Below are 26,735 nucleotides of genomic sequence, written 5' to 3'. Positions count from 1 at the left end.
TGAGCACCGGCACACGGGTCTCAATCTCTTTTCTCCCCTAGAGCACGCTTTCCTCAGAAAATGGCTGTTGCTCTCTGACCCGGAGGACTTCTCCGCGGGGGCCAAGGGCTATCTGAAAGTCAGCCTGTTCGTGCTGGGGCCTGGAGATGAAGCCCCTGTGAGTATCACCCCAGCTGCGATGAGGGGACCCTTCCAACTGTGGTGCCCCTCTGCGCTGGGCCATCGAACCCCACACGTGTTCCAAGGGAATCTGGAGCTTTTTTGTCTGTTTGGGGACAAGGAGGTGGATTTGGGGGTTTTGCTGCTTGTTTCAGGACTTTGGGGACGCTTGGTCATGTTTTCCTCTTGTCCTGTCGTCCTGCAGCTGGAGAAGAAGGAAGTCTCTGAAGACAAGGAAGACATCGAAGGCAACCTCCTGCGCCCCACAGGGGTCACCCTGAGAGGGGCTCACTTCTGCCTGAAAATCTTCAAGCTGAAGACTTGCCCCAGAGTGAGTTTCCTTTGCCGGGCTGGAGCGCGCCGGATCCGGCCCTTGGCATGGCAGCGGGTTGCAACGTGCCGGAGAGGAATAAGGGCACAGATAAGGAAATTTATCTGTAGCCTTGGTCCAAAGACCTTGCAGATATCGCTCGGGTGTAACGTACTGGGGGATAAGTCTCTTACTGGGGCAAACTGGTTTCGCTCTCCTGCTCCTCCCCACCTGGTTCAATGGGGATGTGCAGCCTGGCTGGTGGGACAGCCCGCCCGGAGAGCCGGGGCCGTCGGGGCACCGCGTGCTTCCATGGGCTTTCAGCAACTCCTTCCCCTCCCAGTGGATGACGCCGTCATGGACAACGTCAGGCAGATCTTCGGCTTTGAGAGCAACAAGAAGAACCTGGTCGATCCCTTCGTGGAAGTCAGCTTCGCAGGCAAGACGGTGAGCGGCCGGAGCAGGGCAGCCCCCCGCCGGGGTCCCTGGGCTGGGACGGCAGCCGTGCAGGGGGAAAATTTGGTCCTGGCATGGGGAGAATCCAATCCTTTGCTTTGCTGGAGCATTTGCAAAGGTTCCATCAGTCCTTGTCACACCCCGTCTTCTTTCCCTCTGTGATGTCCTGCAGCCCAGCTGCTGTCCCCAGCCCTGTCCCCGTGTTCGTGCACCGCAGTAATTTCTTGGCTGGGCTCTTCGTGGTGCTGTTGCATTAAAAATGGGGATGGAAAGGCTGAGCCTCTGGGGGAAGGGGGATCGTGCAGCAGCAGAGGGTTGTGCTGCCTGAAGCGAGCGGCTGGCAATCCCCACACCACCCACCGTCCCCTCCCCGTGACCAGCCAGGGTGTGGAAGTGGCTCTGGTGGCTTTCCAGATCCCAGTCCCCTTTGCTACCGGGTCCCCTCTAGTGCCTTCACCAAGAAATATGCCCGTGAGCCACCACTTGTCTTTTGATCTGCAGCGGCACTAAAGGGCTGCAAGTCTCCTCTGCCCATAAATCTTCCCCTGGGAACAGCGCCCGGTGGGGGGGACAGGGGCTTTGGATGTGGTTCTGAGCAACCACAGCGGGAAGGGGGTGAGTTGCTGGTGGTCCCGGGGGGTGGGCGAGATCCCGCGCAGCCCGTAGCACCCTCTGCCTCCTGCTCAGAGGGGTTTACCTGCTCGACGCAGAGCCCCGCCGGGCCACCCCAAGGATGGAGTCTGTATTTCGGGGATCTGAGGCTCTCTGGCTCCGTGGAGGGGGCGTGGGGCAGCGCCGCTCGGCTGGGGCAGCGCTGACTTTTCCTGCCCCCGTCTCACACCTCCAGCTCTACTCGAGGATCCTGGAGAAGAACGCCAACCCCAGTGGAACCAGAGCCTGACGCTGCCGGCGATGGTGAGCGTGGGTGCCCCTGCAGCTGCGCCCCCCACCCGCTCGACCCCACCGCCGCTCACCGCTGCTCTCCCTGCCTCTTTTCCCAGTTCCCGTCCATGTGTGAGAAGATGAGGATCGGGTGACCGACTGGTGAGCGGGGACGGGGGCTGCCCGTGCCTGCCCGTGGGGAAAGCTGAGCTGGGGGAGGCGGACGGGCAGAGGGAGACCCCGTGGGCAACCCCCCCACCCCGGCTCCACGGTGTGACAGCATCCCGGGTTGTGTTGCAGGGACCGACTGACGCACAACGATGTCGTCGGCACCGCTTACCTTTGCATGTCCAAGATCTCGGCCCCCGGCGGGGAGCTGGAGGGTAAGGTGGGGGGCGTGGGGGTGGCGCAGGGCGGGATGTGGGGTGCATGGCCATGGAGGAGCGCTGCACGCTGGTGGCTGGAGGTTGGTGTTGGCTTGGAGGGTGTCACAGCCGGGGTGGTCCCTGCCAAGTCACCGGTGCTGGGGGCTGCTCCGTCCTGTGCTCTGTTTTCTGGTTGGACCTCGCCCCTCCTGGGTTGGGGTTTTGAAGCTCTCCAGATCTTTCCAGGGGCGTTGGGATGTGTGGGGGGGTGCAGGGCCATGGTGTGCTGGACTTTTTTCTTCCTCTTTTCCTTGCTGAGCGGAGGTGGCTCTGGTCCCCCGTGCAGTTGGTGATGGGCAGTGGTGTCACCAGTGCCAGAAGATGCCACATCCCACCCGTGTGTGCCCCCACTTGCAGCTCCCCCATAGGTGGTGTTTAGGGGCTGTTACGGGGTGGGATGGGGGTTCAGGTCCAGCTTGTGCTGAAGGTGCTGTTTCAAGTCCCAGGGGCTTTCGGAAGCGAAGGCCCACCGTGGAGGGACTGGCAGGGTTTTGGCTGGGTGACGCTGACGGTGTCACCTGCGCTGAGCGGGAGCCCAGGGAGCTGGGCCATGGCTGTGGGGCTGTCGAGAGCTGGGGCAGGGCCAGGAGCAGAGGCTGCCCTAACCTGCACGAGCATCTCCTGCTGCTAACGAGCTTCGGGGGCATCTGCAGCCCCACCGGGTTCCTCTGCTCCCTTCCCTTCGTGCGTCTCTGAGGCTCTCGGGTGCCCTGCAACCCCCCGGCCTCATCCTGAGCATCCCCATGCCGTAGGGGTGTGGGACAGGGCTGGCAGCAGCCACGGGGGCTCGAGCCCGGTGCAAAGCCGTAGCCACGTGTCCCACAGCCTGCGCCCCCCTGCCCCAGCACTGCCCGGCCGTGCATGCAGCGTGGAGTTGGGGTGCAGCACTGTTTTCTGCTTGTGTGTCCAGTCCCCCTCCTCCCCAGTTAAAGTGCAGCTCTGGGCGGTCTGGAGAGAGAGAGAGAGAGGGGGGCCAGGCAGGGAGGAGTAGGCTGCGAGGGGTCTGCCTGAGACCGGCACACCCCACCCCACCGCTGAGACCTGCTTGCTCCTGGGGATGTGCCGGAGAACCGCAGGTCTCACCCGCCCCGTGGCTCCATTGACTTCTTGCAACGGGCAGAGCATCCTTCAGGGATGCTGAAATCCTGTTTCACACCGATCCCACAGCCCCCGGGAGGGTGGTAGGGCTATAGAATCACGGAGTCACAGAGTCGTTTGGGTTGGAAAAGACTTTGAAGATCATCGAGTCCAACACTAACCCAGCGCTACCAAGCCCGCCACTGAACCATGTCCCTCAGCCCCACATCTACACGGCTTTTAAATCCCTCCGGGGATGGTGACTCCACCACTTCCCTGGGCAGCCTGTTCCAGTGCTTGACAACCCTTTCAGTGAAGAAATTTTTCCTGATATCCGGATATCCTCCCCCTTTCTCTCTCTGCCTCTTTAGTTGGCACCAACAGCCCACGAGAGCATCCACCCTCGCTTCTATAACCCTCCATCCCCCCCTCGTGCTTTTCTGCCGGCTTTTCCTAACCTCTCTCCATTTCTTTGTGCCTCAGATGAGTTTCCTGCTCTCGCGAAGCCTCTGAAAGCCGCAGACCGTACGTCCCCTTAGCCTCTCGGTTTGCAGTCGCCGCTTGGTAATCGATTTGCCGGCTCAGCTGCCGTCAGGGCTGGGGCGCTGGCCGGAGCTGGGCGAGCATCAGCCGCTTCGTGCCTGGGCACCTGGGTGGGAAGAGGGGCCGGCTCCAGCACGGCCTCCCCCTTCCCTGCGGGAGCGAGGAGAGGGCTCCACTGCCCTTCCCCACGGTGGGTTTGGGGTGTCCACGTTGGGCAGCGATGTATTCGGGGTCTGGTGTGTGTTGTGTGCCGGGCCGGCCGAGCGGCCGGCTCGGGAGTTCAGAGCAGGCTCCTGCAAATGATTCCTGCCCCTTCGCTGCTCCTTCTGCTCGAGGTTTCATAAAAACGAGCCGTTCTCTCCCGAGCGCGCCCCTATTGCCTTCAGGGGAGCGTGGGGCCGGCCCCTCGGCTGGTGTAAATCCCCTACGCTGGTTCACACCAGCAAAGCGATGCTCTCCTTCTCTGGGGACCTTTCTTGGGACTGGGAAGCCCTGTGCCCCCTGCACAGCCCCACACCCGCCTTGTCTTTCTCCTGCAAAAAGGTGAGTGATCGTAGGACTCGAAGGGGGTGAAAAATGGCAGCATTTTGGTGGCCTCCAGCCGCAGGCATGTGGTCCCCATGATCCTGCGATGAAGCCCCATGGGACACGTCCTTGAGGTGCCTTCGGGACTCTCTAACAGCTCTTTTCCCCCACGGTCACCAGTGGATGATGGGCTTGGGTTCCTGCCGACCTTCGGTCCCTGCTATATCAACCTCTACGGCAGCCCCCGGGAGTTCACCGGCTTCCCCGACCCTTACGAGACGCTCAATTTAGGAAAGGTGACGTCAGCTTCTTTCCAGCACCACCTACACTGAGCTACCGCCCCTCCTTGCCAAAAGAAACCTGCTATTAACCCAAACTGGCTTTGTTATTAGGAACCTGCACCGCGTTTTCTGCCCCTGGCTATTCCCGCTGGCTAAACACCTCCCGGCATTGCTCTGCTGCCCAAACCCTCTCTGCCTTCGAAGCTCTTGCAGAAATACTTTGCCTGATCTCGCCTCTCTGCGACGAAGCCCACTGAAAGCAAAAGCGGAGCTCGCCTGTGGGGAGGGGGCACCGGGGTCCTGACGCCTGTCCCTGGTCTACCCCAAGGGCGAGGGAGTGGCGTATCGCGGCAGGATGCTGGTGGAGCTGGAGACCAAACTGGTGGAGCACGTGGAGCAGAAGGTGGAGGACATTTCCGCGGATGACATCCTGCGGGTGGAGGTAACGGGGTCTCTGTGGGGTATCCAACCTGGTGGGCTCTGGGGTTGGCCCCTCCAGCGGCGTGTCGTGTGGGGCGCTACGGGCAGGGTGTGGGTGTTGGTCCTGGGTGGATGATGCCCCATGCGTGGTGGAGCGGTCGGTGAGCTCCTGGAGGGTGTCTCCTGCTGTGTGTCCACCCCAAGGTGTCCAGCTCGCTCCATCTGAGCTGCTGCGTGGTAGCAAGCAGACCACGGCGAACACGGAGGGGTGGGAGATTTGCCCCAGCTCAGGCGCTATCGCAGATGGGCTCCTTTGGCTCGTTTCTTCAGGGTTAACCTGCAATTTTTGACGGAAAGCTCTAGCCTCCTCCTTCGTCGGGTTTTTCCTCAGTATCTCACCCAAAATGCCCTCGCTGCAGCGTGTCCTTTTCTTCCCTGCAATAAACTTTTCCGTCTCAGAGGCCTCGCCGAGCGGGTGTGTGCTGGGGTAGTGGAGGGTCTGTGGGTAGGATTGCGGTGGTGGGGTCTCCTCTATGGACGTGGTCCCGTGCCCGTTGCAGAAGTACCTGCGCCGTCGGAAGTACTCCCTCTTCGCTGCCTTCTACTCGGCCACCATGCTGCAAGACGTGGACGACGCCATCCAGTTTGAGGTCAGCATTGGCAACTACGGCAACAAGTTTGACAACACCTGCTTGCCCTTGGCCTCCACCACGCAGTACAGCCGGGCGGTCTTTGATGGTGAGCAACACGGAGGGGGGGTGACTGGCCACTGGGATGAGCTGTCCAGGGAGGGTGTGGGGTCTCCATCCTTGGAGATACTCAAAACCCAACTGGACGTGGTTCTGGACAACTTGCTTGAGCAGGGGTTGGACCAGGTGGCCTCCAGAGGTCCTTGCCTACCTCAGCCGTGCTGTGAAGGGGGAATATGTGACTGGGGAGGAGGGGAGAAGCCAGAACTACTTCTTTCAGCTCTGTATTGGCTTGAAGTGGTTTTTGGGCAGCACCTCGGCGCTAACAGCGCCTGTTTCTCTTCAAGGAAGAGCCAGAGCTTTGGGGTGGCCTTTCTCTGGCTCCTGTGGGGCTCTCACTCTGGTGTGAGATATCCTCACCCCACTGGGGTTGTTTCTGGCCTCACCGCTCTGCAGGAACTGCTGCAGCCGTGGAGGTTGACGCGTGTCCCTTTGGACCTTGGTGTGTGTTGCTCTGTCGCACGTGGGTTTGGGGAACATAATTCCCATCCTCTTGCTCCAGAAGAGCCAAACAACGGGCTTCTGCCCAAAGCCAAATGCTGCACTACTCCACTTCATCGCTGCTCCAGTCCTGAGGAGTGGGGTCCCCTGTCACCCCAGTATCAGCAGCTCACCAGTGTGCTGTGCCCTCCAGGTTGCCAATATTACTACCTGCCCTGGGGCAACGTGAAGCCCGTGGTGGTGTTGTCATCCTACTGGGAAGATATCAGCTATCGGACCGATGCCCAAAACCTTCTCCACCACGCGGCGGACAGGCTGGTGAGTGCCGTGGTGGCAAGGAGCATCGTCCACCTCCTTTCTGCATCCTGCCTGAGGGGACAAGGGAGGGGACAGAGGCCATCTCCAGGCTGGGTCAGGGTTGGGGTTGGATGACTCTTGCGCTGTGGAGGAGAAATCTGTCGGCATCCCGGGTGCCCTACTCAGCCCCTGGAGGGAAAGGGATCCCCCTCATCCCCATTGGGGTGACAGCAGGGTGGGAACGCAGGGCTTTGCGGTGCCACCGCCTGCTTACTGATGCAGGCGCAGGGAGCAAGGACCTTCCTTCAGCTCCCGAGCTATTTATGGGATCTCTTGCTGTATTTCACTGTTGTTTCACCTGGAGCTCCAATGGGAGCAAAACTGGAGGTGCAGAGCCCTGGCGGGACCCAGGCTGGAGTTTCTGATCATGGGGGGAGCAGCCGTTGGGAGGGTCCTGGACATGGGGTGGAGCAGGGCACCAGGGAGGTCCCCACTGTGCAGCCCCTCTTCCCCACCTATCGTGCAGGAGGCAAACCTGGAGAAGATCCACCTTGCTCTCAAGGCCAACCACCCGCCGAGTGAGCTGGACGCCCTGGGTGCCCAGCTGATAGATGACATCATCGCTGACTGCAGGTATTTTCTGCCAGTTTCGACTGTGAGCCTTTTCATGCCGTTTATTGCGAAAGCGCTTATTTACCTTGGAAAGGGCGACTTCTTCCCCCCCCCCCCCCCCCGCTGTAAACCACCGGTCATTTGCTAATGTTTGCTTCAAAGGTTGCTGAGCCAAGGCACGGAGTTGAAAAGGTGACATTTAAGGCAAGTCATAAATTTCCAGCCTTCACGCAAGGGCTGCTGCAGCGTGGGCTCACCTGAATGAGCGGCATTGTGTCGGGGCAGGAGCCGGAGCCCGGCCAGCCCAGCCACGGGGTCGGTGGGGCTCACAGAGTGAGGAGCCACCGAGGTGGCTTCCCCGTTGGGTCTTGTGTGCGCTGCATAGGAGGCACCCGTGCAGGGCACCCAAAGGGGTTGTTCGGCTGCGCATGGGTGTTGTGTGGCCGGGGGGGACGGGGATGTTGCGGGGCTGGGGGGCACGGCCGTCCCTCGGTCCCCGTGGGCAGCACCACCAGTGTCTGCTGCTGCTTTGCCTTTCTAAGCACTCGAACATTGGCTCAGGGGAGGCTGGCAGGGTGCCACGGGCTTTCCCTCTGTGTAGCCTGGGTTTTTGGGCTGGATTGCACCTTTGGGGGGACGAGGAGCTGCCCCGAGGAGCGTCGCTGCGATACGACTGGGGTGTTTTATCCCACGGACCGCTCAGCCCTCAGGAAGGTGTTTCAGGGACGGACCTCACCAAGGTCTTTGGACTGTGGTTCCCCTTCAGATACACCCATGAAGGTGAGCTCCGAGTCTCGCCCCATGCCCGCGCCTGGCCACACACCTTCCCTGCAGCAGCTCCACGCCATCCGTCTGGGGAGGGGTGACAGTGGGATTGTCGATGTGCTTTTAGCCCTGGCGAGCCCTTGCCAAGGGGAATTAAGAGAGCTGCCGCCCCTCTCGGAGCTTTCTTGCCTCGGCGGGTAGGTGGAGAGCACCCAGGCTGTGGAGACAGCCCTGCACTGGGCTGGGACACTCCATTAGTGGCAACCGGTGACTGTGGTGGGTGGACCTCTGTGGCCACCGAGCTCCTGTGGTGGCACTTGGTGCTTTACCTCAGCAGAGGGGGGAGATTTTGGCCTTCTTGGCTGTCCCTGAGACCACTAAACTTGCTGGGACCAGTTGCCCCACACCCTTTCCACAACAGCCTGCAGGACCACGTGCACTGTCCACCTGGGCTTGCACCAGTCACTGAAGGTTAGGGAGGTGCTGCTGAGCCCTAGGTCCCCCTTTCCACCCCCGCTGCTCTTTGAAAGGCCCAAGGGGAGGTCATGGAGGTACTGGGCTGCAGTGGGCATGGGGGTACAGCCTCTTTGGACCTCCTGTGTAGGACCAGACACCTCCTTCCTTCGGGCAAGGAGACCTTGAACGAGCTTGACCCTGTTCCTCAGACCTCCTGGAGGACATGCTTAAGAAAACACACACGTGTACTTACAACCTCCTTATTTATTTGCTTTTGAGCCTCATAAAGGAGGAGTGTTTCTCCCCGCCACGCACGCTGGCTCTGCTGGAAAGGTCAGAGCCTTCTGACGGGCTGTCGATACCCCCCGCCTCTGGGCACGGGGGACGGGACCTGCGGGATGAGCCACGGCTTTGGGTTTTCCAGAGGTGCTGCGCCCTCCAAAACAAATTCAATTAACCGGGAGGGGAGGGGAAAAATGTGGCCGCGGGATGTGCCAAGCCCGTGGTTCCCGCTGGCTCCTGGCCCTGCTCTGTCCTTGGCTCCCGCGGGATGCGGCTGCTCCGTCTCTGCGAGGGCTTGGTGTGGGGACCGGGGCTGGATGGCGAGGGTGGTACCCACGGTGGGGGCAGCTGGAACAGCCCTGACGGCTTTTTGGGGGGTTTTGCACCCCTCCGTGCACTCTGCCCTTGGAGGGGGGGATGAGTGGAGCCGTGCAGCTGGACCTGTCCGTGGCTTCCCCCGTGATGCTGCCAAAGCCTGGTCTCTGTGCCCAGCCAGGGCAGAGCCCCTCTCCTTCCGAGTTTCGGAGGGATGGGACAACCCCCCGCCGCTCTCCAGCGCTTCCCCATCCTCCTCTGGAGCCGGACCTCGTAGGAAAACAGCGACGTGCTGCCCGCACCGCTTTGCCCAGAGGTCTTTTCCAAACCTTTGTGTGAAGAGATGGAAGACAGCCACTCTCTGGAAAAGAAAAGAACTGGAAGTAGCATACGAACGGACAAAGTTAGGGAAAGATGAGCCGTAGCAAAACCAAGCCCCCAAAACGTTGAATTCTGGCCAGATCCAGGCGGCTCCCGCAGCTCCGTGATGCCGGTGAGCGGCAGCACTGACCCGAAGGGTGGGTTTGGTCCTCGTGCTCCTGGCCCTGTCTCCCGTGGCGTGAGAATTGCTCCGTGCTGGAGCTCGGAAGAGAGCTGCCCCTGAACCGCTCTGCTATTCCCTGCCGGGGCTGGGAGCCCGGCAAAATACACAGGGGGCGGCCGGGGAGCCCCTGGTGCAGAAGAGGGTCCATGTTTTCCATCGTTCTTTTGCTCTTCCTCGTACTTTTCCCGATTCTGTCGCACCTTTCCCCAGCTGGAAGCACAACGTTCACACGAGGACGCACCGCGCGTTGCTGTGCTGGCACAGGGATGTTCCCAGTTCAGCCCTTTTGCTTTTTCCCCAGGATCTGTGCCCGGAGAGGTAACAGCCGGCGCAGCACCCAGCGTTGCCGAAATACTCAACGCCCTCTCTTTTACCACCTGCCTTATAACCAGCTCTTTGCCCGGGTGATGACGGCCCCCTCGGTCCAGGGTGGCAGAGCCCTCGGGGAAGGACGATGCTGCAAGCTGCCGAGGAGCCCAGGACCCCAGCATCCCCCCGCAGGGCACCTCTCGGGTCCGGGTTGCCCACCTCCCTGCTCTTCTCTTCTTAGCTGTGGTTTCTGCCAGTTTGCCCAATGCAAGAATCAGACTTGCTGATCTTGGGTTCTTCCAGATCCTCCCAGACGGCTTTGGGGTTGCCATCACGCTGCTCCTTCCTTTAATCACATTAATATTAAGCAATATTAAGCACAAAGCTACAGATCCCATCCAGCCGTTTCTTACCTGAGTTCTTACCTCCCAGTCCTCTCCTCCCACCTGCCAAGGCAGGATGGACCCCCACAAGGGGCTCAAGCCCTGATGTCCTCCCAGCTTTTTTCTTATGAAAAATGCTGCGTCTCGCTCTGGCTCACCTCCACACGTTCCTCGTGTCGTTTATCCACCTGAACAGGGTCAGTTCTTTGGGTTTTATGCTTTTAGCGGGCGCTTCTTCATCTTTTGGCTTTTTTTTTTTTAACAACTTCATGGTATTTTTACATTCCATTTGGTGGAGTCCGTGGTCTTTTCCATTTTTCCCTTTGAGCAAAATTTAACTTCATTTAATCGTTGTAGTTGTTACAGGACGTGTGGCACGTAGGGCCAGGAACAAGACCTCTTCAAACCTTTCCCATGCTGCTTGTGGGATTTAACCCTTTCTCTGCTCCTTTCCACAGCCCTGTAAGACATTTCCTCCTTTTTTTTTTTTTTTTTTTTTTTTTTTTTTTTTTTTTGCGTAGTTTTGTAGTTTATCTTTCTAAAATGAAATTCCACTGCAGTGGGATTTTTTTTCTTTTCTTTTTTTTTTCCTTTTTTTCCCCTGTTCCTGCAAGGATATCGAAGTCCATCATAGTTCCTGCCACAAAGCGGGGTTTGCTCGGTGGGTGAGCGTTGTCCTTCCCGTGCAGCGGTGACGACGCAAGCTGCGGAAAACGCGTGGCGGGGGTCAGCTCACTCGCAGCTCCTTCCTAACAAATACGCAAACACAGCGTGGACACCCCAGGCTGGGTTCACAGGCTGTGATCGGTCTAACCGTGGAGGGCTCGGGGCCGCCAACCCAACACGGTCTTTTAAAGTAGCTCCTCGCCCAGGAGGCTACTGAATGAGCGGGATAATTAGCAACCCCGGCAGCGCTCCGGCTCCCTTTGGGAGTAGCAGCAAACCCCTTTCTCTTCAAGAGAAACGAAAGAACTAGGGTTCACCGCCCTCGCTTCAACCGTGTGTCCCTCCCTCAGCCTCCTGTCGATTTGGCTTTATGCAGAAAGCAGAAATTTAATTTGCCAATTCGGCCAGACCGAGTTATTAGCCTGGGACAACCTGCAGCGGCACCGTCCTGGGCGGGTACCACGGTGTGCGCCTGTCCGTGGCGTGTCTTGACCAGCATAGCTAGGCAAGAAATGTTGTCCTTCTTATCAACCATGCAGTGAAAATGGGCCTTATGGAGCCCCATCCCAGCCCGAGGGGGGGAACCCTGCGGCTGGTTGGGGGGTGGCAGGTGGGGAGCTGGGAGCGAGAAGAGCATTTGTAACAGCAGCAGCACCATAAATCGCCGCATTTTACAGGAAAACCTCTAAATGGCTCAGCGCAGCGACGATCCTCCTGAAGTATTTATCCAGCAGCTTGAATCAATTTATATTAAAATGTGTGTGTGTGTGTGTGTGTGTGTGTGCACGGTGTGCACGGCTCAGCCAGGGCCCCGTCCTGGCTGCTGTGGGTGATGCGTGGGGGCTGCAAGTGCGGTTTGAAGCTCCTCTGCTCTTGGCGTTGCTGTCTTCCCCAAATGTGTCTTCGGTGGCTCGTTAATTCTTCGGAAACTTGCTGAAAAGGAGGGGAAAAAAAAAATTAAAAGAAGGCAGCAAAGCCCCATGAGAGGGTGAGCGAGCTGCTAACGCCGCATCTCTGCCCGTCCCTGCAGCCTGACCCTGCCCGACGTCCTGGGGAAGCCGGCCAGCACCCACCTGGACCAGAACATGTACCGGTTTCGCAGCACCCACCTGGAGCAGATGGTGAAGGCAGCCCTGAAGCTCAAGCACGAGGACTCGAGCCTGTCGGCAGCCCTGGAGCAGGCAGAGGACTGGCTCTGCAGGCTGAAGGCCATGGCAGAGGAGGTACCGCCGCGGGAGCTGCGTTTCGCCGTGGAGGGGGGTCTCGTTCTCCCCGAGCTCGCCGCCACGGTGCTGCTCGCTGATGGTCGTGGGCCATCGCCCGGTGGCGTGGCGGGGAGCAGAGGCGATGCTGCTCTCGCAGGCAGAGTCCTGCCCCCGCCCCGTGCGAGGGTTGACCCCGTGTCCTCCCCCTGCAGTGATGGGAACAGAGTCAGGAAGGCGCCGGGTTTGGCCCCCGGTCGTTGAGGTTTAGCCTCGTTCGTGGCAGAGCTTTACGGCCAGTAAACCCCCAACCAAAGCTGCTGCCGCGACCTGGGCTGGCCGCGGAGGGCAGGGCTTGGGGAAACGTGGGGCTGCTCTGCCCTGGCCAGACCCAGGTGGGATCCGGAGCTGCTGGGATGGGGTTTGGATCGACTGGGCTCCCTCCGCGGGCTTGGGTTGGCAGCGGGACTCGGGGCCCGGCTGCTCTCCAGCCTCCCGCATCCCTCTGCGGCCGATGAGCTACTTTGGAGCCCCTCGGCCCGGTTGGACGCTTTGGGTTTTGTGTTTCCCAGCCCCAGAACAGCCTGCCCGACATCGTGATCTGGATGCTGCAGGGCGACAAGCGCGTGGCGTACGCCCGCGTGCCGGCCCACGAGGTCCTCTTCTCCAGGAGCATCTCCGGCTGCTGCGGCAAGAACTGCGGGAAGCTGCAGACCGTCTTCCTGAAGGTACCTTGGCTTTGGGTGTATGTGCGTGCGTGGCGGTTACTTTGAAAACATCCTTTTTCCCCTAAAAGAAAAGAGAGAGAAAACCAAGCAGGGAAACCTGAAATCCCAACGCAACGTCAACCCACGAGCGGGTGCTGGGACCCCCCAGCCCCAGTTTCAACCCTGTTGGTGCTGGTTCCTGCACGGTGAGAGGCTGGTTGGGCTTCAGCTCATCTTATGTGGATCTGCAGCAGATTCCTGTGAATATCTTTGTATTTTCTGCAAGTTCCAGGGCAGCGAAGATGGGTGCACTTTGGCCCAGATGGTGCTTTTTTAAAAAAACGTGTTTTAGTTTTTAATTTTTTAATGTTATTTTATGTTTTTCAAAATTCCTGACCCTCTGCCACTGCAGGAAATTTAAGCTGCGGCCTCCTCTGCCAGGCACTTACCGAGCTTCTCACATCTCAAATGATATTTCTTTGGCCTTTTGCTGCGTGCCAGCTTGGGAGCAGACAATCAGTGCTGAACAAGCTCTAAAAAAATAAAGTGAAATAAAATAAACTGAATAAACCCCAAAACCCCAAGCCCAGCTGGCAGCAAAAGAAGAACCAAAATATATTGGGTTTTTTTCTGTACTTTAGCTCTGGATGGAAAACTAGCATCACTTGAAGGGGAAAAAAAGTGACTGAGAGAGAAAAAAAAGGGCAGTGAGACATCTCGCTGTTTATTCTTTCTATTTTTGCTGAAGTATGCTGGCTGGCTTTGGTGTCCTAGCCCTGAAGGGTGTCTCACCGAGATGCAGCAGCCCTGACCACCAGGGCTTTGGAGCTCCTCAAGGTCATCCCCAAAGTGCTCTGCCTGCTGTTGATGTTGCCCCAATTCCCAGGGATGCTCCGTATCCCCTCTACCCCGGTGCGTCCCCAGCTGGGGCTATGGGGGCTTCACATCCACCACCCCCAGCCTCGTATCTCCAGCATCCCCCATTAATACCCTCCTCGGGGATATTAACGGGTCTCTGCCTTTGGCAGTACCCCCAGGAGGAGGCGACAGGTCCGAGGATCCCAGCCCAGATCCGCGTCCAGCTCTGGTTCGGGCTGTCGGTCGATGAGAAGGAGTTTAACCAGTACGCCGAGGGGAAGCTCTCCGTCTTTGCTGAAACGGTGAGCAGCTCGCAGGGACCACCATGAAGGGTCTATTTTTCATTCTCTGGCGTGGGCACCAGCTCCACCATGGAGGGGAGGGGATGGGCTGGGCCGTAGGTGAGGGCACTGCCTGGTGGGGGTCACGTAGGCCCCTACCGACCGTGAGAAGAAAGAGCCGTGTCCACCAGCCTCCGGGTGGAAAGGTTGGGGAGAAGGTTGGTGATGAGCCATAAAGCTGCATCGTGGCTTCACACCTCCTTCCACCTGCTGGGGGTGTGAGGGGGATATCTGGGGGTGCCCATGGGGGTGTGGGGGTTAGGGATGGAGCTCTCCAGGAAAGAAGGGATTATTCATGGGATTTCAAAAGGATTATTCATGAGGTTTTGTGCCTCCAACACAAAAAACCTCTCTGCTCTTGCTTTCCCAGTATGAGAACCAGACCAAGCTGGCGCTGGTGGGGAACTGGGGGACAACTGGCCTGACCTACCCCAAATACTCAGATGTCACCGGCAAGATCAAGCTGCCCAAGGACAGCTTCCGCCCCTCCACGGGCTGGACCTGGGCTGGGGACTGGTTCATCTGCCCGGAGAAGACGTGAGTGATGGTTTTCTGCAAAGAGCAGAGCCTGGGTGGGCTGTCCCAGGCACCCCAAACACCTGAGCAGATGCTAAGCTGGTGGCAAGGTCACCCAGAAAGCTGGATGGAGGTCTGGGGTGCCACGGGGGGGTTCCCCATCTGCCAGCCCTGTCCTTGGTGGGCAACAACGTTAATGCAAAACGGCATCATCTCTGCGCAGGGTGATGTCCCTGGGGTGGTGGGTGCTGTGCGGGTGCTCAAGGACATGGCAGCCCCATCACCCAGCTCCCTGGGGGGCCTGTGCAAGCCCCACGCTGAGGAGCTTTGGAGGTGGGATCCCAGCGGGGCACCGAGGGGATGGGAGGGGGCAGCGGATGCTCAGCAGAGCTCTGCCGGCTTCTTGCGTTGGATTTACAGCCCGTGTTTTTTGGGCTTCACCTGGGACGGGTTGCTGAGGTCTCGTGGGATCTTGGCTTGGTGCCTCCGGGGTGGAAGAGGTCCAGGAGGCACAGCGTGTGCTGGGGTGGCATGGCTGGCCCCGAGAGGAGGGAGGCACTGCTGCTGCCCGTGCAGGGCTGGGAGGGCGGGAGGGGGAGCCCCTGACGCCGTGTGTCTCCCCGGGGTGCAGGTTGCTGCACGACGTGGATGCCGGGCACCTGAGCTTTGTGGAGGAGGTGTTTGAGAACCAGGTCCGGCTGCCCGGAGGCCAGTGGATCCACATGACTGATGCCTACACCGACGTGGTAAGGGTGAAGCGAGCAGACGGGGGCTGAGCACCGCCCCAGGCTGCAGTGGCAGGAAGCCCCCAGGGGGCTCAGGGGAGATCGAGGCATCTGCTGGGCATCGTTTGATTGAAAACACCTCTGTGTCCCACAGAATGGGGAGAAGGTCCTGCACAAGGATGAGATTGAGTGTCCTCCGGGCTGGAAGTGGGAAGATGTGGAGTGGGACACAGACCTCAACAGAGCTGTGGATGAGAAAGGTATCAGGAAGGAGTTTTGGGCGTCTGTCCTCTTTTCATCCCTTTTACTCTGCCCATTGTGGTGTTTCCTTCCATGGTCCCATCCAGCACCAGGGATGAGAATATCCCCTTCATGGCTGTGTGAGCTGCCCCGCTGGCTTCAGGAGAAGGGGGTCAGGCCCTGAGTGTACCCTCTCCCCTTTGCTTTGGCTGAGGCCGAGGGGTGGATAGTCACAAAACCAGCACTTTCCTTGCTGCTGGGGATAGTCCAGGCTGCTCTGGATGATTTTACCTGTCTTCTGGTGACAGAGAAACGGAAAGCATCAGGCAGAGAGCATCCGAGATATTCACAAGGGTTGGGGTTGCCTGAGGAAGGAAGGACAGAGAGGAGAATTCCCCAAGCTGTGAGCCAAAGGCTGGTGGGACACCATGAATCCATCACCTGGGCGTCCCCAGAGGGACACCTCCATTGGGCAGCAGCACGAGTAGGTCGTTATCTGCGTGGACCAGCAAACTAGAAAAGCCCGTTGTGTGTGGACAAATCTTTGCTATTAAAGCTGTTCCAATCTGGATGTACACGAAGAGAGGTCCCTGGTGGGACACAAGGTGGGGTGCTCTCCTCCCACCTTCGTCCAGACGTCTCCTTCTCTCCAAGGCTGGGAGTACGGCATCACCATCCCACCCGACCGCAAGCCCAAGGCCTGGGTGCCGGCCGAGAAGATGTACCACACCAACCGGCGACGGCGCTGGGTGCGGCTTCGCCGGAGGGACCTGGCGCAGATGGAGGCCATGAGGAAGGTAGGGTGGGGGCCGGGGAGAAGAGGGTGAGAGCAGGTCGGGGCCACGTCCCTGCCTCTCCATGCGAAGGTGGAGGTGCTTGGCCTTCTTCAGAGACCTGCTGTGCTTTGGAGCACGGTGGTCCTGGTCTCTCTCCATGCTGGAGCAGGCAGCAGCCTCTGTGGTTTCCACCATGGGGAGTCAACATCTTCCGGAGATGGAGACCACTCCACGGGTGCTTGCTTGGGCTGCGGGGTGGGACGGAGACCTCCCCTAGTGCCACGAAGCAGCTTTGGGGACCGGGGCTGGCAGAGGTCCCCATTCTGTCCCCTGTCCCGGTCCTGCTTCCCTCTAGGTGGTGCAATCGGACTGCAAATGCCACCGCAGCGCTGCCGCTCTTCCCTGCCCCCCTCGGCCCGTTCCCCAACACACTTGCCTCCTTCTCCAGCGCTTTTTCTAAACAATTGTGGCAGGAAAGCATGGGGAGCCCCTGCCACCCCGTTTGCCAAAGGGATGCAGGTGTCACAGGGAGGCGACACAGCTCTGGAGAGAAAAACCCTTCACGGGCTCGTGACGGGTGCCGCAGGGAGAAGGTCCTGGCAGTGGCAGAGCTGTGGTGGCCCTGGGAGGGATCAGAGGTGGTGGCAAAGGGGAGGGCAGGCTGGGGAGATGGAGGCACTGGTGCTACACAGGCCTGGGCAGGATCCATCGCCCTCCTCGCTCAGCATGGGCAGCCCCCAGCCCGGCGACCCTTCTCCGAGCGGGGTTCATCCCAGGGGCTGGCCGAAGGGCTGAATCCCTGGTGGTGGACTCGGCAGCGTCCAACTGTTGGACTCAATGATCTTAAGGGTCTGTTCCGACCTAAAAGAGTCTGTGGTTCTATTCTATATCTCTGAGAGCTGCAGGGGGGACGCAGGGTGGGCAGGCAACAGCCTGAAGAGGCTGGATCCCAGTTTGGGTGGGCACCACCTTGGCCCTGGAGAGCCCCGTCCACAAGTGGCTTTGCCCCTCGGCTGTGCCAGGGTCCCGCCATCGCAGGGGGGGCCACGGGGTGGGGGGGTCCGAGCCCCATCCTGAGCCCCGGCGTGTCCCTGCCCGGCAGCACAAGCAGGAGGAGCTGGACGGCGAGGGCTGGGAGTACGCCTCGCTCTTCGGCTGGCGCTTCCACCTCAAGCATCGCCGGACCGATACCTTCCGCCGCCGCCGCTGGAGGCGCAGGATGGAGCCTCTGGAGCGCACCGGGGCCGCCGCCGTCTTCGCCTTGGAGGGGGCCCTGGTAGGTACCCGCCTTTCCCCCCCAAAATGGCTGCCTGGGAAGGGGATCCCACTGGGCTCTGCTCCCACCCTCCATTCCATCCCAGGGAGCGGACCTGGGGTGAATCTCGTTATCTGCCGCTCGTTATCTGCCGCTCGCACCCGCCGCTGCTTGGTTAGCTCATATTCTGGCTTCCTTAATACACGGGATTTCATAATCCTTTGGCTTTTCCAATAACTAAATGAGAACCAACCACAGCAGCACAAAGCCCCTATTATAGGACTTTTTTACATTTTTTTCCCCCCATTTGGCTTTTCTTCCCCCTCCTTCCCTGCTCTGTCCTTCCCTCCGTCCCACGTTTGAACCCTGCAGCCCCTTTGGGACACAAGCGGCTCCACGGCGTTCGCGTGCATCAGCCCTGAGCTCACGCTGGCCCCATCTCGAGGTGGGGGGGGGGGGGGGGGAAGTCTCTGCTGCCGCCCACCCCCAGGGCTGCTGGTGGGACCCTGGTTTCTCCCCCTTCACCCTGGGGCCTGTTGACGTGATTTTCAGCCAGATGCTTCATCCCTCTGCATCTCAGCAGAGACAATCGAGGAGGATTTAGCTGGAGAATGCTATAACATGAGGGGGGGGGGGGGGGGGTGTCCATGCACACGTGTGCGGGTGTGTGCGCGCCCGTGGGGCTGTGCGGGAACCCCCCATGCCCTTCCCTGGCCCTGGGGGCGAGGGGAGGTGGGTGGGGGGTGTCTGATGGGGCGCCTTGGGTCTCTGCTCCAGCGTGTGCTTTCCCAAGGGACTCAGCAGTGCCCTTGTTTCGCCTTCGTTAGCCCGCAAATGAAACGGGTTTGTGAACTTGGCTGCTGACGGACCCGTCCGCTGGGGGTACCAGGGGATGTGGGGGAGACCCTGGGGAGCAGACTCCCCTCCCCACGCGTGTGGGGCAGAAGCTGAAGCAAAGGGGAGGAGGAGAACAAAGCCCCGTTAAAATGGCAGTGTGGCACCGTGCCTGGGAGCCGCTGCTTGCTTCGCTCCTGGTGGCGCTGGCACAGTGGTGGTGGGTGCCTGGTGGATTTAAGTGTCCCCCGGTGTCACTGGCATGCTGCTGAGCACCCCTTCCCCCACCCCAGGCTGCCGGTGGCTGCCCCTTCCAGCCCTCCACCCCCAAGGCCTGGTAGACCTGACGTTACCTACTTTGCATATTTATTTTCCAAGCGTTTCTTAGCCGCCTCAGTCAGCGTTGGAGTGCCTGGTTCTTGGCAGCCTCCCAAATCTCTCATTTATCTTTATGCCAAAGTTACGTCTATAACTTTTATTATATTATCACGTAACAAATCCAGTTTGTTATTGTGCTTATTTTCTAAACAAAAACAATTCTAGCAAAAAAAAATGCAGTTGTTCTGCCATGCCTTGCCGTGCCTTCCCTTGCCATGCCTTCCCTTCCCTTGCCATGCCTTCCCTTCCCTTGCCCTGCCTTCCCTTGCCATGCCTTCCCTTGCCATGCCTTGCCGTGCCTTCCCTTGCCGTGCCTTCCCTTGCCGTGCCTTCCCTTGCCCTGCCTTCCCTTGCCATGCCTTCCCTTGCCATGCCTTGCCGTGCCTTCCCTTGCCATGCCTTCCCTTCCCTTGCCATGCCTTCCCTTCCCTTGCCCTGCCTTCCCTTGCCATGCCTTCCCTTGCCATGCCTTGCCGTGCCTTCCCTTGCCATGCCTTCCCTTCCCTTGCCATGCCTTCCCTTCCCTTGCCATGCCTTCCCTTGCCATGCCTTCCCTTCCCTTGCCATGCCTTCCCTTTCCTTGCCATGCCTTCCCTTCCCTTGCCATGCCTTCCCTTCCCTTGCCATGCCTTCCCTTGCCATCCCTTGCCTTCCCTTGCCTTGCCCTGCCTTGCCCTGTCTTGCCTTCCCTTGCCACGCCATACTTTGCCATGCCATGCCATCCCATGCCTTCCCTTGCCATGCCATCCCATGCCTTCCCTTGCCACGCCATGCCATGCCATGCCTTGCTTTCCTCTCTCCTCCTTCCCCAGCAAGCCCTGCCCCACATGTCACCGCTGCTCCTGTACGACCCCGGTGCAGACATCCAACCCCCTTATGCCAAGCAAGTGCCTGAACTGTAAATTTCCCCTGCTTGAATGTCACCGAAACACAAGGCAGACCCTCAGCGGTGTCCTGGGTGACAGCAGGGTCCCGGGGGAGCCCCAGGTCCCGTTGCTGCAGGACCACGCTGCTCCTGGGAGAGAAACCACCGCTTGGGCAGGGTGATGCCGTCTTGACAAGGAGAAGTATTTCCTGCAGATGTGGAGGTTTCAGGGGATGCTGTCCCCCCAGGGGGACAGCTCGGGAGGGACCAGCCCGGGAGAGCGGCAGGTGAATCCCTCCCCAGCCCTGGCTCGGCCTCCCGGCAGCCTGGCTGGTGCAGGACCAGGGCACCCGCCCTTCAGGCTCTGCTTGCCCAATTCCCCTCCGCAGTAGGTCATTTTGGCTCACCTTGGTGCCCTCATATTTTGGGGTTACTGGCCTCATTTTCTGTGGTTGCTTGGTTTTCTGTGGACGGCTTTATAAATGATCTTGCCATACTTTCTGGTTTTGCAGCTTCAGGCCCTTCCAGCTCGCCTCTATTTCTTGAATAACTTACATATTTTTCCAGGATGCTCCATCCTGAAATAATACCTAAATTTACATAGCGTCTCCTACCCAGCAATCCCAGACCCTCTGGCTTTGCCCAGGGTCAGCCCCTCCATCTGCTGGAGCCACGAGCAGGAGGAGGGACTCGGTGCGACGCAGCAGAGCTGGGATCGGGGTGATGCCGAGGGTGGGAAAATACGAGTGGGTGCTGAGGGCTGGGAAGGGTGGGCCCTGATTTTTCACTAGATCTTATTTCTAAAGCATTTTGAAGGCGGGCAGAGGGAGGCAGCTATCACCAGCTGAGGTGTCAGGGGTGCAGAGCTGAGAAGGGCACCTGGATGGGGCAGAGCTCGAGCTGTGGCCACCAGCTCCGGTCACACTGGCGCAGAATAAAGACGCTGTCAGGAGAGGGAGCCTGGAGCATCCCCCAGCTTGGAATTTTCACCCAGGCCTGGGGCCAGGGGCTGGCACGCCACCGGCTGCCGGAGCCTCCCGAAACCCCTCCTGTCTGCTCCGTCCCGTTCCTGTTATCTGCCGCCTTGGCCGCGGAAGGCGTCTGTGCAATGTTGTGGCTGTGGCAGGGGTTGCCGTCCAGCGAAGGAGCCGTATGGTGGTGCAGGGAAACCGAAGCGGAGCGAGGATTAAAGTGCAAAGTCAGACAGAACAAGGCAACACCCCAAGTGCTAATTCCCTGAGCTGTTCGAGAAGAGGGTTGGTTTGAGCTGCTCGAGAGGGTTGGTTTCCAACAGGAAGATAATTCCAAACATGACCAGCAGGAATTTTGTGTCTTGGATGCAGGAATGTGCGGGTGGTGCTCGGGGTTTCTGGGCCTCCCTCTTCCTGGGGATGCTCGGAGTGCATCGCCCCGGCCTCACCAAATGGAGCAATCGGTGCCCTTGAGACAGGCTGAACCCCAAAACCTCAGGGCTGGGGCGACCCAGAGCTGGGAGCAGCTGGAAAGCAGAGCCCCAGCGGGTTGCCCAGCTGGTGGGGGGGGGGGGGGGGGCGGTTTGGAGGAGCTGGGGACTCCGTGGTGGAGGCTTTCCTGAAAAATTCCACTCTGGGGGTGCTGCCCCCATGCAGCTGAGCGGCTGCAACGCCGGGGCCGTGTGTGGGGCTCAGCACCTTTGCAGGGCGAGCTCAGCGTCTCTTCAGATGGACCCCGTGGGGTGCGAGCAACTGCTCCCAGTCGGCCCAGCTCCCTGCAGTGGGGAGAGCTGGCGTGGGGGCTGCTGGTCACCCTGGGTCCTGCCCCTTGCCCGGCCCTGCTGCATCACAACCGCCCCCCAGCCCCACACGACCGTGATATCTTTTGCACGCTCGCTCTCCCCCAGCATGTGCTCACTCCCACTTTCGCTCGGAGACTTTTGATTTCGCGTCTCCCACGTGCTCCATCCTTCCCCTGACCACGAACAACGGGGAGCGGGGGGATGTCCCCCTATTCCCTGTCCCATGGGGAGCGGCGTTGGGGCTGGGCAGCGCTGCCGCTCGCAGAGCGGTGCTGCCTGAAGATGGGCCACGTGGCGCTGGGTTTCGGCTGCCTTGGATGCCGTTAGCCTGATGGGTTTGGGGTTCCCCCATGGGGTGGGCTGAGCTGCCTCAGACGCTGCTTCCCACTGACTCAGCCGCTCTCTCCTGCTGTCCTCCAGCGCGGAAGGATGACGGGTCTTTCCTTCCTGGTGTGCCCTTGTCTTGGCAGTCCTTGGAGCCTTCCTACAGCCACCCACGTCTTGGGACAGTCCCCAGGTGGCTCAGGGCAGGACTCGGCTTAGGAAAGTAGACCCGTGGCGAACCCGGAGAGCAATCCCTGTCTGTCTCGGCTCCTGCTCTCCTCCGCTTGCCCTTCCCCAGGCTGGCAGCGGGCGCAGGTTGGGGTGGGGGGGGGGACCGGTGGTCTGCTGGGCAGAAATGTCATAAAAATAACTGAGGAGCTATTCAGCTCCTGCGGGGAGGGGGGCGAGGAAGGGAAGGCAGCGCTGGAGGTTGCCTTGCAAACCCTCGGCGCGACCTCACCGCTGTAAACCCAGCGCGAACCGCCGGGCTTCCTCTGCAGACAATGTCGTGGTGATTGCCATTCCTGCCTGGAAGGGCAAGGAGGGCTCTGCAGACCACCTCAGCTCCTGTCACCTTTTTGGGACCAGGCGGCTCCAGGCTCTGGAATCTTCATCCTGGACTTGCTTTTTCTTTCTTTGTTCCTTCTTTCTTTCCCTTTTTTCTTTAAACGCCCCTCCTGTCTCTCCCTAGCATTTGATAACTGAAAAATATTTAAAGATCAGATTTATACTCTCCAGGAAGTTGCTTTTACGCTCCCTTTTCCTGCAAGTAAATATTTCAAGCTGAACGCGGCAATTAGGAGGTGATAAAAGGCCGGCTCTCGCAGGCGAGCCCAAGAAGAGGGAAGAGCAATGGCCAAGGGCGGCCGAGGCTCCCCCGGGGCAGCGAATGGGGCATTTGGCTGCATTTGACACCGTCTGTATCACTGCTCACGAAGTTTATACTCCATTAATTTTGCTCGCAAGGGGACTTGGTGAAATGACTTTAACTCCTAACTGGTGCTCCAGGAACGATGAACTTTATGGAGAGGCTTTTCCGTCCTGGTGAGATGCTGGGAGGGGATGTGAGTCAGTGGCCGTGGGGCTGCTTTTGTTGTCATGTCCTCTTCCCTCTGGGGTCCCCTCTGCCCTCCTGGAGCAGAAAAGCCTGAGGGTCCCTCCTTGGGCTGCCGGGAGGCATTGGAACCCCAAAGTCCTCTTGGATGCCCGTGTGGATGTTTCCCTGGAGGACTCCGTCCCGTGGGGAGCCCTGGCTGTGGAGAGGGTCTCGGCATGACCGACCTTGCCTTGCTTTCTCTTGCAGGGGGGAGTGACAGACGACAAGAGCGATGATGGCAAATCCATCTCCACCCTCAGTTTCGGTGTCAACAGACCCACCATTTCGTGCATATTTGACTGTAAGACCCCGAGGGTCCGAGGGGCGGGTGAAATCCCCCTGCAGTGAGTCCCGGCGTGGGGGGTGGGGGTCTCCGCTGTGGGGAGCCCACAGCTGAGCGTTTCCCATCCTCTTCCTCTCGCCCACCTTGAGTGCAGGTGGATGGAAAGGAGGTGTGTGTGTGGGGTGAACAAGGATGGGGCACCCCTTGTCCCCCTGGGAATGCTGACACGCTCAGGGCTGGGTGCTCTCTTGGGAAGGCACGGGAAGGATTAAGCCAAGTTGCCCTCGGGCACGAGCCTGGGGCTGGTTAAAAACTCAGCTCTTCCTCTGGTGCCCTGCCCTCATCCCTGGACTCATCTCTCACCTGTTTCTCATTCCTCTGGACAGGTGGGAACAGGTACCACCTCCGCTGCTACATGTACCAAGCGCGGGATCTGATCGCCATGGACAAGGACAGCTTTTCAGGTACGCTCACGTCCGCTTGTTTGTGCTGCTAATTAGTTCTGTAACGAATGCTGGGGAGTAGTGGGGTCTGTAAAGCAAATTTTGGGTTATTTATTGATGTGAAATGAGGGGTGTTTAGCAGCCAGACAACAAAAGACAGCGGCACGAGGCTTTCCCAAGCAACCAGCCTGGGAGCTGGATTTCCCATCAGCAAAAAAATCAGAGTTTCAAGAACTCTTATGTGAGAAACCAACCAGAAACCACAAGTTACCCGGGTCAGCCGTGAGTCAGAGCTGTTTGCTTTGCTAATAGCTCCTTCTCCCCGACCCAAGGTGAGGCTGAAAGCCGGTGGCAAGGCTGGGTAGCAGACGGCTCAGGGGCATGACAAATAAAACCGGAGCAGAGGGCAGGGATGTTTACCGTGGCACCTTGCCTTGAGCCGCCCCCTCTGGGAGCACGGAGGGCTCCGGGCTGGTGTTGAGATGATGCACCACAGGGCAGAAACCTCCATGAGATGTGCTCAGAAGAATGAAAAAGGGTGCAAGGGTGTAATTAGGACCTCGGAGCAGACAGGCACCTTCTTCTCTGGCATCCTCATGAAGTTTCTGATAGGATTTGTGTGCCCTCAGCATCCAGCTTGCTCCCAGCTGGTTGAATCCTGGCTGACCTCTTGCCCACCCTTGCAGGGCAGGGGGCGGGCAGCAGTCTCCTGGGTTTGGGGTTTGTGGAGGGGATTTGTCCTATGGTTTGGGAAGGGATCAAGGCTGAAGAAGGGAGACCCCGTTTATTAAGAATGAAAGAATTGATTGAAAATACGGTTGGAAAGGAAAAAACCTAACAGTGGCAAATCTGTGAAATGGTTCGTATTTGTTTTCACAACCAAACACTAAATTGAGCTGCTGCTCCTCCGCTCTCCATCCTGGAAACTTTGCAAGGGGGCTGGGAGGCAACGGCCGGGGGGTTTCCTTGATGGAGCTGGTGCCTGAACCGGGCATCCTTCAGACAGGATGGTAAAAAAATGCCCCTTTGTGTAAAAAAAGTGTGGTCCCAGGTGGAGAAAAGGGTGTTGTGGGCTTTGAGCGAGGAGCTTTCCACGTCCTGCTGCTCCACACACCCCCAGCACAGCTTCAGGCGCTTCTGAAACTGCCGGACTTGAGCTGAAGGGGTCGGGACATCCCGTGCTGAGCTCGTGTTCTCTGCGTTAGGAAATCAAGTCAGAATAAGACACGTCACTTTGTCTGCTGGGCAGCTCTGTTATCTTTTGGTGCTGAAGGCTGCTTGGGTGTAGGGGGCTTGGTTTTGGGAGTGTTTTGCTTGCAGCAGAGGGTGAAGCGTGGCTGCAGAGGTGGGAGGACATGCCAGGGATGACCCTTTGCCGTTGACCTGAGCAGGGACCGGCCCCCCAGCAGCTGGAGGGTCCCACATCCCCTTCCCCATGGGCTGGGCCACCCCAGCCAGGTGGCCCTGTGGCTCTTTGGTGCTTGTGACCGAAGCTGCCTTTTCCCACACACATTAATGCTTTGGAGTGTCATTTCGTGGTGGGAAAGCAGGGACGGTGGGGATGTTACTGTCTACCTCTTGAGTCAAAGCCAGAGCTGGAGCAATCCAAAAAGTCCCCTGTTGGTTCATTGCTATGGGGGGTGGGGGGTGGGGGCACATCTGAGATGTGAGCAGGTCCTGGGGCAGGTATCCCCGGAGCACCCACACCCCTCCACAGAGATGCCCGCAGGGAGGAGGCATCCAACGTCCCTCCAAGGCTGCCCCTGGCCATCTGCCACAGGGGTTTGCAGAGGGGCTGGGCGTGGGATGGCCCACCGGTGTTGGCTTGAGGGTGACAGATCTCGGGTGGGACGCAGGGACAGCCCCCAAAAAGTGGTGCAGCGTGGGGACCCGCAGCAAGGAGCAGCCTGCGGGGACAGCCGGGCATCACCATGCCAGGCAGCAGGACCACAGTCCCAAGGGGCTCCTGCTTCCCCTGGTGTTTTGAGGTAGAGGGGCTTGGGGGGGGGGGGTGGGGGGGTGGGCAGAAATGCCCTGGAGAGGTGCAGAGCACCCCAACAATCACCCAGTGTCTGCGCCCACCGAGGTCCCGTCTCCCCTCCGCCTCCACAAAGGGTTTGTTGTTCGAAGTGGTGGGGACCGAGGTGATCTCATGGCCCCGATCGGCGGAGCGGGGAGGGGAGTCCCTTCCTTCGGAAAAACCCGGCCAAGGACAACATGAGTAACAACATGCCACAATGTGGAATTGTGATCTCCGCTGCCTTAACAAAGCATAAAGGAGTTCATTAAGGGGGCTTTACACAGTTATAAAAATAAACCTTCTGTGCGCACGAGGGTCTAAACAAAGGGGCTTTATGGAGGCCTCCTTTAAAAAGAAGAGGAAGGGGGGGAAAAAAAGAAAAAAGAGCAAAAAAGCAAATCCAAATCCATGGTTTTTTTGTTTATTGTAACGCATTCTGCTTTCCTCTTACTGGAAAAAAGCTCGTAAGTGGAAAAGGTTCTTCCCAGCGTGAATAGTGCTCTCTCCAGCCGGCCACCTCGCAAACAGCCCCGGCTCATTAAACACGTCTGCTGTGGTCCGGACGCCAAGAAAGAAAATACAACCCCCCTGGACCCCCCCTCCATCCCTGGAAGGGGGGAGGGAGGGTGGGGGACGCCGCCTTGCTCAGCCAGCCCCGTGTTCAGGTGTCTGGGGGATGCTTCTCCATCTCCAGGGCAGGCAGGACATGTTTTGCTCCCAGCATCAGCTCCCAGTCTTCTGACAGTGCTGGTGTCGGGGTGCGCACGCTGTTTTGCAGGGTTGGGGGGGGACCAGCCCCTCCTGGGACCGTGGGGCTTTGCACAGCGCCGAGCACTGCGGGTTGCAGTTGTAGGGTCTGCCATGCTCCTGGCCACCAGTAGGTCTCTTGGGACGGGCTTTGGGATGACCTGGGTGGTACCCTGCTGCATGCTGGTGGACCCCCCTACGCTGGTGCATCTGTGTCTTGTGGTGGCGTGTTATGCTGGGCACCAGGTAGAGGAGGTGGCCCGTGTCCTTCCGAAAAGTCCCGTGATGCCTTCTGCCACCGTGGAGGTTGGGCTTTGCAGGCAACCGGCGCTCAGGGGTCCACCTGGCACCAGTCAGGTGGGTTGCAGCAGTCATGGAGGTCTCAGCCCTGCCAAGGATCAGTGGGGGCTATCAGGTCACGAAGGGTGTTCAGTCTCCGTGAGGACTTATAACG

General features: G+C 59.2%; 1 protein-coding gene across 1 annotated transcript in view; it reads left to right on the top strand.

The window, feature by feature from the left end:
* Positions 1 to 26,735, top strand: part of DYSF (dysferlin) — a 101,461-nt gene that overhangs the window by 12,651 nt on the left and 62,075 nt on the right. The window contains 25 exon segments of the mRNA XM_086464921.1: positions 42 to 157; positions 365 to 467; positions 470 to 490; positions 813 to 916; positions 1,773 to 1,806; positions 1,809 to 1,840; positions 1,927 to 1,951; positions 1,954 to 1,969; positions 2,108 to 2,190; positions 3,793 to 3,834; positions 4,558 to 4,673; positions 4,987 to 5,100; positions 5,639 to 5,816; positions 6,462 to 6,586; positions 7,092 to 7,198; positions 11,928 to 12,120; positions 12,672 to 12,827; positions 13,835 to 13,966; positions 14,376 to 14,542; positions 15,153 to 15,267; positions 15,401 to 15,506; positions 16,141 to 16,283; positions 17,365 to 17,538; positions 22,996 to 23,089; positions 23,458 to 23,535. Coding sequence (XP_086321047.1) covers positions 42 to 157; positions 365 to 467; positions 470 to 490; positions 813 to 916; positions 1,773 to 1,806; positions 1,809 to 1,840; positions 1,927 to 1,951; positions 1,954 to 1,969; positions 2,108 to 2,190; positions 3,793 to 3,834; positions 4,558 to 4,673; positions 4,987 to 5,100; positions 5,639 to 5,816; positions 6,462 to 6,586; positions 7,092 to 7,198; positions 11,928 to 12,120; positions 12,672 to 12,827; positions 13,835 to 13,966; positions 14,376 to 14,542; positions 15,153 to 15,267; positions 15,401 to 15,506; positions 16,141 to 16,283; positions 17,365 to 17,538; positions 22,996 to 23,089; positions 23,458 to 23,535 — 2,574 coding nt within the window.

The sequence above is a fragment of the Leptosomus discolor genome, chromosome 4 (genome assembly GCF_034619465.1).
Source record: "Leptosomus discolor isolate bLepDis1 chromosome 4, bLepDis1.hap2, whole genome shotgun sequence".
NCBI classification, from domain to species: domain Eukaryota; kingdom Metazoa; phylum Chordata; class Aves; order Leptosomiformes; family Leptosomidae; genus Leptosomus; species Leptosomus discolor.
The sequence above is the reverse complement of the archived record's forward strand: the minus strand, read 5'-3'. Positions and strand labels throughout refer to the sequence as shown.